The sequence below is a fragment of the Bactrocera latifrons genome, unplaced genomic scaffold, assembly GCF_001853355.1.
Source record: "Bactrocera latifrons isolate USDA-ARS-PBARC rearing strain unplaced genomic scaffold, ASM185335v1 scaffold_21, whole genome shotgun sequence".
NCBI classification, from domain to species: domain Eukaryota; kingdom Metazoa; phylum Arthropoda; class Insecta; order Diptera; family Tephritidae; genus Bactrocera; species Bactrocera latifrons.
In genome coordinates, this window is record NW_017535630.1 from 1295174 (window position 1) to 1307130 (window position 11957).

General features: G+C 31.6%; 1 protein-coding gene across 1 annotated transcript in view; it reads left to right on the forward strand.

The window, feature by feature from the left end:
- The window catches only part of LOC108968341 (capon-like protein), a gene marked incomplete in the record, with an annotated part of 280943 nt that overhangs the window by 264938 nt on the left and 4048 nt on the right, over nucleotides 1-11957 (forward strand). The window contains 2 exon segments of the mRNA XM_018932321.1: nucleotides 5284-5387; nucleotides 11114-11284. Coding sequence (XP_018787866.1) covers nucleotides 5284-5387; nucleotides 11114-11284 — 275 coding nt within the window.

Below are 11957 nucleotides of genomic sequence, written 5' to 3' on the forward strand. Positions count from 1 at the left end.
TTTAAACAAAATGCAATTGAAAATATTTTTTTTAATATTTTTGATAAAATTATAAATACACACATACATATAACATTTTTTTAGAAAAAAACTTTTCAAAGCCGAAAAATTTCCAAAATATCACAAGACCCCAATCAAAAATACATACACACACCGACCACAATTGCGCTGCCACGTCATAACTAATGTAAAATGAGTTCATCTTTTTTGGCAAATAATTGACACGCCAGCTTCATTTCATTTGTGGTCATACAAAATTTCGACAATTTCTATATATTCCACTGGCGTTGACGTGCTGATTGTCGCCAGCAGCTAATGAAACGATATTTTACGAGCTTGTTAGCAAATTCCGAACAGAGGCGAAGATGAAGAAGAAGCAGCGGAGAGAAATTGGAGCAATCACAGCTGTTGTCAACAGGCAATGTTTTGCAAATCTAATTTTCTATTATTGCCACTCTTCGCACCACTTCTTCTCTTTAAGCCGCAAGTGATTAAAAATTAATTATTTTTATTGACGTTTTGAAGACAGCACGCATGACCTTAGCAAGGACTCACATAGTTCTTTCTTGCTTTCGACAAAGTTCATAGTTATTGCGTTTGCCGTTAGGCGTTGTCGTTGTCGTTGAACACATCACACCGGCCGGATGATGTCATAGAGGAATGACCGACCTTTACGTGCGTTTTCGCAATTTCTATATTCATATTTTCACAAACATAAAAATATGAAATGAACATAATATTTTTTATATTTTGTGTTAGTTCGAAGACACAAGCACGTAGCTACTACTACAATTTTGGTTGTGACTTGAAATAATGAAACATATTATTTTATTCATTATATTCGATCTTATAATATTTGTATAGTCGAGTGTCTTCAAATCCAATTAAAATAATATTTTTCTATGATTATTATTTGATAAATATTCAACGATTCAAACAAACTAGAGCAGAGACCCATCGCGCTTTTTATCAATATTAAAGACTGTTGTATTGTTCAAGACCTGAATCGCAGAGACTTTAGACTTTACATATCCCTACATAGAAAAGTCTAACGGTATGATATCCACGATCTTGGTAGCCAATCGACCGGCCCAAAACCACCCAAGTGTTTTTTCAATAAATTTATTGATTGTTGCGATGCGTGGGGAGTTACAATTTAAGATCTCAGCGTCGTTCCATATGTCAGTCCGACTTACTGCGAACGGCGCCGAATCGACTCTGTACCGTTTTTTGTGTACACTCTCAACTACGACTATTATATTTTCTCACTGCGTACTGGACTCACGCGTGATCTGTCGCTATTGAAGTACCTCTACTTGGATCACCCCTCTGTACATTATGTTCAGAAATCGAGTTTCTGAAATTCATAAGCACTTAGAATCCCTTAAAAAAAACTTACAATCATAAACTTAAAGACGGATTGAAAATTTTTTCCAAAAACGGGCACCATGTACAGTAACTTCACACAGCTCCAATTTGTTTAGTAAATAAGAAAAAATATTTATTTGGGTTGGAAACCGTTTTCTCTGAAATAAATTTCTTTTCAAAAATCGATCTCTAATAAATAATTTTTATGACATCTCACGCATAAAATTTTAAATGAGAATTATTAATTTTTGAACTAACTGTAAATCATTGTAGTCAATTGCCTGCCAACATTAACGTCCAATGATTATTAGGAGTAATTGGTCATTATTGACTGATTTTATATATCATTACATGCAATTGTACTTTCGATTAAATAAGGCATTTGGTGCTAACCCAAACATTTGCATCAATAAAAATATCATCTACTTCATAGTTTGAAATTGATGGATACGGCTATATTTTACCTATTGTTTATTAGCAAATCCGTCTAGGAGATGTATTCTTACATGTCGGAGAATTTTCAAAATGCTAATTTATGATCTACATAGTTATTCACATTTATAAAATGATTGTTGAATTTTGGTTTTTCAATAATCATTTGGATAAACAAATTTCAAGTAGGAAAGAGCAAAAATCTAATTTAAGACATCACTTTACATCCACTTTTTTTTAGTGGCAAGCCATTAGTAATAAATTTTTGAATTGATTGTTTTATTTAGTTTTCAATTCACTGATGATTACATTGTCAAGGCAATACAGTTAGTTGGAAAATTTTGTATAAGCTTCATATAATATCACTACAAGTTTCATATATAATCACATAAGCTTGTGTTTGGATACGAGTAACTGTATAATACACATTTACTGAGATTAATTTGCTGCAATAATCGATTATTAATTTTGAAAAGCTTTTAAGTTTCTTAAGCCGTAGCCGACATCCAGTAGGAAAACGATTTTTCTTCTTCAAATTATCCCAAATCGCAAATCCAAAATATTAATTTTTTCTTAGAAGAATAATCGATGAACAAGCGCCATGTCAAAATAGCAATGCCAAGTGGCAAAAAAAAGTTCTCTGTGAACAAACTTTATCTTTCAAAATGGTTAAAAAAATCGAAATTTGTTATCGAAACTCTTACGCATCTTTCGCCTTCGATAATTACGTGACAAAAATATTTTGGGTGCCGAATATGCGAAATCAAAAGTTAACCTCAAATTTTCGGGAAATGTTCTCATATATATATGTATGTACATTCCAAATATAATATGTATATGCAAACAAGCGTTTTCTTGAAATTGATAAGTTGCTATAACCCCTGAAGTAGCTACTAAAACTATAAAAATTATAGTAAATAATATGGAAGCAGATTTTGAGACTTTATAGAAATCGTGTTAAAAACAGTTTATCATTCTTATAAAACAAACTAAATAGGCTTTCGCTGATATTCCGGCATTTCGTTCCATTTCTAAGAGGCATGCTCAATGCTAAGCTCGCTTCTACTTCAGACAGTGACTTTAACTGTCTTATCTTTTGAACAATGAAAATATTATATTAATGAAAATATGCGTTGAAAATATAGAAACCAGAAAAAGGAAATATCGACCGATAAAAAAAAAATTTCCATTTAAAGCTCTCTTATTCGGCGAGTTCTTTAAAACAGGCTCAAAGAGACCATCTAGCTGGCTGTATAAAAGATGGAAGAACAGGAACGTGAACTATACACCATAATTGGTTACAACAGTTTAAATTCACACCTCTCCGTGATAATTGAAGCAAGCACGCTATACGATAGGGAACACTTATTTTATCCGCATACTCATGCTATCCAACAACCGGGTTTTCTGAATACATCACAAAGTGACAGGTTTTCAGAAGCTAAGGATGGCGCTGTATTAAATTTGCTACCTCTATAAAATCGAGGTCTTATAAAAATGTTGTCCTTGAATGCATGCTTCGCTCTGCTGAATAGAAAGCGCACCGATTTCTAGCTTATTGTATTAAGGGATTATATGCAGTTAGAAAGCCAAACAAAAGCAAATATTCAAGATTTTTTTTGACATAACTTTTAAATTTATTGATACAAAAATTTTTTTGCACATACAATTAGTAAAAAACTTTACTTGGAAAGGAACGAAAGCTGACCTCCGGCAGCTCCTGTCAAAAAAAGACGTTTTGCGGTGACCACTATATCTCTGAACTGGTTCTCTGAAATTTAAAAACCAATCAACCAAACCAAATTTAATAAAACAAATCGAAGGAATAAATAAATGAAATTTTATTGACAAAATAGTTGTTTCTCACCAAAAAAAAAAAAAAAAACGATTTTTGACAAATTTTCCGCCCTAATTGTTTCAAAAAAAAAACATATTTATGGATTACAAAAATATTCGATTAAAATAACTAAAAAATTATATTTAAGAAGCTTACGTGAAAACTTGAAACTAGCCGGTTTTAGTTGGTAATGTTGGTTACCGATTTTGAAATCACCATTTTGATAAAAACGCGATTAAGGAACATACGTAATGTAAAGGCGTAGAGAAAAGGTGATGTTTGGAAATAAAAACATAACTGCCGCATCTCATTAAATAACTAATTTTAGAATACACAGTAAAATTTTTGAAAAATCAAGCTAAGCATTGTTGAACTTGGAGGCGATAAAAAAGGCCGTCAGAGGCTAAAACAAGGTTTAAAGTTAAACTGATTCAACTAAGCTATTTCCGTTTGAGAAGGCTGTAATACGAAATTAATTTGAGATATCGATTTAAAATTTCAAGAAATTGTTTACAGAGAAGAAGTTTTAATTTCACTCCTTAAGCTTTGAATTGCCGCGGTAGTACAGTCGAGTTGTCGAGCACAGCTCTTTCAATAACTTTGGAAATTTCGAATATTTCTGGCATGTTCTCGATATTAAAATATGCGCATTCCATTAAAATTAAAATAAAAATATTTCCCACCTGACTGCAAGTACACATAGATATATGTTTCTATATACATAAGTGCGGCGTGCAAAAATTTACATCAACTGTCGGCATATTTAGCCGCGCGATTTTCACACTCCAATAAATAAGCGTTTGAAATAGATTAATTCGTATACACGAAGGAATTGAATGGAACATCTACAAACATATAAGAGTCGTGCGTGTATATACGTAAGTTTGTACGTGGTAAACGCGAATTAAATTATGCGCTTGATGTGAGCTAAAAGGTTAATAAAATAGAAATTAAAAGCAATTTGTATAGCAATCATTTAAATGACTTTAAGGTGAGCTTCCACAGAATTGGTTTAATCGCAGCGATTTTCACACCTTATATAATGTATATATAATTATATATAAATAATTATTTTCGAAAAATATGCACATAAATATATATTGATATATTTGCTCAATAGCCTCCTGCCAGCCGCCACTAACACAACCAACACACCTACTAAAACACACATTATATATTTACACTTAAGCCTACGTGCCCGAACGGAATTTTACTCAAATCAATAAGACCAAATAGTTTTTACTGCTTTGAATATCGTAAACTTATTTATATGTAAATCATATATTTTTTAGATTATTCTCTTGGCGCCTATAAAATGGCTATTAACTTTTAATGGCGCGGAACTTAAGACCTTGCCATACTTACAATAATTAACTAATTATTTCGAAATTGAAAATTTCCAAATGGTTTGCGCGCAGGTTTGCCCATGCTACGATTGTGTATATGAATATGAATGCATATATAGTAAATCAAAACAAAAAAATATATCTAGATATAGCTTATTTTTAAATAACATTGTACTGTGGCACCACATGTTGCAATTTAAATATTTATATTTACCTTTAATTTACGACTTTGCCCTTCATTGCCTATATACATATGTATGAGTAAATCGCTTTTAAATTGAATAATATTTATCATTTCAGAGCCGTTGACCGCAGTGACGGACATAAAGCCACCGCAAAGACCGAATCATCTGGAATTGGTGCCACACACCAGTTCGAATATGCGCAAGTCACCCAGTTTGTTGGTAAGTTTTTGAATAATAGTTCTAAGGCCACAAGTCTATAGATGCGGTCGCTTATTATAACATATCTGAACCAATAATTTAGCCAAATCACACACCTCTTGTTTTGACTTTAAAGGTGTGGGTCAAAAAGTTAGTTTTGCTCCAGTAGTAAACAGTTTTTAAGATAGTAAACAGTGAAATCTTTGAATAATTAACAATTGTATTATCTTTTTCGCTGCGACTTTAAGTGTGAAGAATTTGAGAATCCAAACCTTTTCAATTTTTCTACGTTGCTCGTTCTTAATGTTCTTCTTAACATTTGTCCATCTAGGTAGGTAGGTAGATAGGTTGAGTGGATGTCTGACCTTTAAGTTGACCATTGTGATACTAATGAGACTAAAATCCCCTCATTCTATTTGTCTCCTCTCTGAACCGCCTCATAAGTTTAATCTGTGCAACCTCCGAGACGTCATCAAGACACCTTTGATCGATAGTTGCCATTCTTTTCCTATACAAAAATTTGCATCCGTATTTCTTCTTCCACCTTTTGACAGCTTCGACAATGGCTAGTGTATATCACGAATATGAAAGTTTGCGTTTGTTGCATTATAATGCACCTTCTCATCGATCGAAGCTTGTAACTGATTATTTGACCAAAAATCACATTTTAACCATTAACCACTCCCCGTATTCACCGTGCGACTTCTTCCTTTTCGGAAAAATACATTTGGCCATGAAAGGAAAGCGTTATGCAGGATTAGATTTCAATTTCCATGGAAAGCCTTGCACCCAGATACTGGCCATACCGGCCAACGAACTAAAACACTAGTTCGACAGGCTTTTAGACCGTGCAGAAAGAGACTATTTAAAATAAAATAAATTTATTTTGCCGAAAAAACATTTGTTCTGTTTTTTCTTAAAGTCCTGCTTACTTTGGAACATACCTTGTATTTCCATGGTTTAATGGAAAAAATTAATACTTGCGAGCGAATACCTTCTAAATACTATTATGAAATCGCAAAATTATGTTATCGATAAATTTTGTTGGCTATAATTTAGTAATCGATAATTTATATCATGTATTTCGATAAAAACATTTATATTTTTAATTCGATAAATTGTGTTATCGATAATTTATATCTGAAATTTCGATAAAAAATCTGTATTTTTTCACTCAAAAATTTTATTTGAAAATTTTGTAATTTCTTGATATTTTATGACTCACTTTCTATAATTGGAATGAAAACTTCTGCTATTCTTCGTTGCTCATATTTGATCGGTACTTTACAATCGTATTTTGTACTTATCATTGTTTTCGACGAAAATTTAAATTGTTCAGTCAAATAACTTTCTTTTAAATTAGTTTAGTTTTCAACCTACTGACAATACTCAAAAATTATTAATGTTTTTCATTTTTTTTTTTTTAAATTATATGAGTTCCTTATATAGCTACTTAATCATTTTTCAGACACAATTTGGGAACAGCTAAGCTTCGTAAGAAACTGTTATTTTAACGATCCTTGATTTATATACATTTTTTTTTTATTAATGCTTCGCCCATTTTAAATGATGATGATTTTGATTAATAGTATGCAATTGAAAACTTAAATCTATATTTTCTGCTATTTTCAAATTTTTACCGAGTTATCAGACCTCATAGTCCCAATTCTATCACACAATTGTTCAGGATAGGTTTAAAGACTGTTGAAAAATTTTTAATATTTCAAAATTCTAAAATAATAATTTTTTAAAATTATATTAATTATATATGACATTTATAAAAAATATCAGAAAAAATTTTTTCACAAACACAAAATTCCTAATAATATTAAAGCAGGATTAAAAAATAAAAAAATTAAAATTTATATAGTTGTTATAAAAATTCTTTTTTCGATAAGTAAATAAAAAATATATGGTTTCTAATGTTTATTTTTTCTTATTAAATCAGTTACAACGTAACCATAACAAGGTGATAAAATTTTCTCACACATTTACTGATTCAGAATATTAATGTCTTACCAATTCCACAAGCATAAAAAGTTTCAAAAACTTGAATAATTATTATTTTTGATGCTAAAATTTATAAATACGTTTTGTTTAGTTAGACATAGGTGTACACAAATAATTCCAGACTCTCGTAAATAAGTTGGTGTTTATGCGATATTTTCAAATCATATGCCAAATATTCCTCATATATGCATTAGGTTGGGCATTAGAAACATGAATTGGTCGAATTATATTAGTCTTGTGCACTCAATAGTCAATAAGACTGATAAATACACTAGTGTAATATATGTATTGATAGGTTTTTAGACTGCTGAGGGGTGTTGCACGGTGGCTAAATATAACATATTTTCTCTGAAAACTGAAATGTCCATAAAATTTATAACTCATAAGTGTGACTATTGTGGTGTTGATTAAAATAAATTATTTGACCTTTGGTTTCATTTGGAGAAATTTTTAGACATACATTTTACATGTCCCTGCACTGAACCACCCTAATGTTTAGGTATAGCTCCATCTAGGTAAGCATATATTCTGTCAATTATCACATAACTAATAAAAGTTTGTTTCATTTCATTTAAGCCACAAAGTATTTAGCATGCATATGTTAACTTATTTTTAGTCTGAATTTTGAATTGTTCTTTCCTCGCCTCAATCTGCAACCAGACGGCGCCAAAATTAGCTCGAAATTCTAAAATCAGCGATACAAAGTGCCACAACAACGACCGGCTGGCCTACTCATGCATAGTGCAACCCTAAATATATACACCCACACATACATATGTATGTATGTATTTCGGTCCAGCAAATGATGATGGATTCGCAAACCGGCAAACAAATGCAAACGATGAAATTTTTATGATGAATTTAGCCGCAAACGACGCGACCGCCGCCGCCGCCATTTGGTGTGGAATTTTTATTTCAACGCCTCTCGGCCGAAATGCTGACGCGCTTTTATATCCTCCATAACTAAGTGGAAATCGGCGAATTATTATATATGCAGATAGTCTAACGGCGCATTTGCTACAAAATTCCTAAATGCTGGCGGAGTTCTTCGCCAGCGCCAGAGGCGGGTTGTTGGTTGCAACACGCTAGCGATAAATTATTCATCAAAAATTTGCCTTTCAGCCCATCAAATTTTGTTGCACAAATCGATAACATCGTATATATGTTGTTGTTTTTGTTATTTTTTTATTACTTATTTGTTTACTCGTGTTAAAATCGATTTTAATTATTAATTTGGTTGTCTGTCATTAAACACATACGAAAAACGCTCAAGTGATAGCAACAACAAAGGCGAAAGGCTCGTTTGGCGCTGATTTACTCTCATGATTTTGGTGGGCGTAACCACACTTTGATAATCGTGTGCGCACATTAAAAATTATTAGCGCATCGCACACTCTTCGCCGAATGTTTATTTTAATATTTGTGAAAGTCGTGTTTATGGCTTATTTGTAAATTTGTATACATGTATGTTGTAGGTGTGTCATAACAACATTTTCAGGTATTTCAATGCCAATCTTTATTATCGCCTTCAAAATAGGTTCCTTTGAGTCAATACAAGCTTGCTAACACTTAATCCAATTTTCCATACATTTCGTATGAGTCTGTTCTTCATTTCTGCAGCGTCATTCGCTAAATTCCCATACTTTAGTGTTAAGCCGTTTAGTCAACGAAAACGAATCCATATATTATATTTATCTTCTTCTGACTCCGCCTACTCCTTTTTGGCTTCTTGCTTCCTTTCAGCAGCAGCAGCAACAAACTTCTGGTGTCACTAGTAATGATGCTTTTGAATGTGGAATTTGAACATTATTGTCAAGCAGCTCTGTTTTAACCACTACTCGAAGTATTTTGTGGAAAAGATTATTCTTTTAATACGAGTCTAGCATTGACACGTTTAGTACCCAAAAAATTAACCAATATACCAACCAATTCATAATATACATATGTTGGGATCCTCTGCTATCCCTCTGATACCAACATGATGCTTCTCAAACACTGTTTTTTTTTTTTTTTTGGTGCCTTCCAAGTTATCATCATAGAGAAAGGAGCATAAACGACTCAGTCCCATTACGATGCCTTTTAAACACTCGTTGAAAGCTTCGTGCCACTCAAATACTTGTAATTGTAATGAAGTGGACCTCCGAAAGAATATCTGCAACATTTTCAACGATAACGCAGCGGTGACTCCATTGGAAATACAAAAGTGGTCAAATAAACATTTGTCATGTTTGAAATCAAAACTTAATTTAATTCAGTCTGAACGCTCTATTTAAATGGGTCAGTGAGAGTGAAATTTTATAAAATGGTAATTCGTTTAACTGGTTGCGTGGGTTCCTCGGATAAAAAACGTACAACCCTTTACAAAAAATGTTTTTTTCTCATATAAAAATTTAAATATTGTAGTCGAATATTTTATTGTTATAAACATACGCTATTTACAAAGAAATTCTAAAATTTTTGGAAAAAAAAATTTTCAACTCGGCCAATGTGATGCCATTTCCTGTGTCCCTTCGGAAAAACGATACTCCCGCGTCGGCAGGATAACTCGTTACAGGATCTTTAATAATTGTATTTTAAAGACCTGTGTAAAATTGTACCAAGATAGATTGAGTAGTTGTCGAGGAATCTTGCCAACCGCCTTCAAAAACACAATTGCGAGAAAACCGTGTTTAAACACGGCATAGTAGCATCGAGCGCACAAGTTCTCAAAATTGTATCTCCGTAACTATTACTCAGCCCAACCTGAAAATTTAACACAATCTTCAAACGATGTTATAGAATTTAGTAAGAAAATAAAAATAATTGATTTTTTTGAAACCCGTGAACCCAAGTAACCCCTTAATCTTTGACCAGTTTGAAATTGAGTAGTTTGACGTCAACACCATTTCCCTTTAATTGAATTTGAGCATTTTTACAAGAATATGTGGATAGTTCTTTGAATTTTTCGAAGAAAGTGAAATTCTTAAACATTAAGTCCTTTCTACGTACCCACAGCTTTGATTCAAAGTGTTAAAACTCACCAAAAAGCCTAACGTAAATGGAACATTTTGCATTTATGGTGTTCATGATGTTCTTGGCTAAATTTTTGTATCATTTAATAGAAGATATATTTAAGTCAACCAAGATATACTTTTCAATTTTAGAAAAACAGAGCTATACTTTGTAGACACCTATGATTCATCAAAACTAGGATAGTGGCGAACAACAACTAGAATATATTAGTTATAAGATACAGTTTATGTAACATATTTATACAGTTGAATAGTAATTTGAGAACCTGATAGAGGAAGAAGCTTTTAAAAAAAATTCCTCAATTAGACATGGGTTCCCAATCGGCTCAGCAAGCTGAATAGTCCTAAACACATGCTTAATAGAAATTATACGACGGAGGCTATAGCATGCTTAGGGAAAGGTGAACACAACACATATACTCTATGTTGTTTTAGAGAGTAAAGGAAAGTTGTTAAGTGAAAAATTTTCGAACCTGTCAACCATAATTAACAAACCTATAAATTGACTGATGACTATGCAAAATGAAAAAATTAATGCTTTCTCTAATATTACATTTCAGTTTTATAGTAAATTTTGGTTTGTACAACAGGAAATATCTACGAATATTCAACTCGCGTTAAGTGTTTATTTCTTTCTGGAACACTCTCCATTAAATTCATTTATGTATATTAACCAACCCAAACCCTTGTAAGTAACTACACCACTCTCAACCGCTTTCTTTTTAGACCGCTGAAGAAGACAAATCACCCACAACACCGCCTTCGCCCAGTCATGAGATCAGCAAGCTAAAGGATCAATTGGAGCAGCAGGCCATCCAAACGCGTCAAGCATTGGCACAGCTGATGTTGGTGCGCGAGCAGCTTATATCGGAAACAAATGCGCGCATCGAGGCTCAGGTGAGTGCTAAATACTAGTAATATTTCTAAATACTACTAAATAAATGGCTCACTTGAATATTTCAGTGAAATTTAAAAATTTATAAGAAAATTATGTACGTTTATTTTCGAATTGAAATAAAGTGAGTTTAAAATTTGTCGTATAAATATAAACATTTCATTATTTTCTTAAAAAATATTTTTCAGTAAAGGCAATTCGTAAATAAAAATTTGTATATTCTACAAATAAAAGCCCAAAATCCAAGAGCATTGTTCTTGATATAATCAATTTAAAATACTATTAATAACACAAGAAACAAAATATTGAAATTATAATTTAATATCTTTTTATTTTATTCTTAAATTATTGTTTCCTCATACAAAAATATTTATATAAAAATTTAAATTTTAATTATTTTCATATTTTGTTTGAAATTCCTAAATTTTATATTTTTCAATTTTAAGGATTAGAAATAAAATATAACAATTCCTTTTCATTATTCATTAATAAGAGAACAATATTTAAATAATTAATTTAATGAAGATTAAATTAAACTAAAAATATTAATTACTTTATTTTCAACTTAATTTCCAAATAAAGTATCCTAAACCACACACTTTTAGACAAACAAATTCGAAAGATTTCGAAAACTCATTTTATAAAAAACAAATTTTCAAAAATTCGAATTTTATA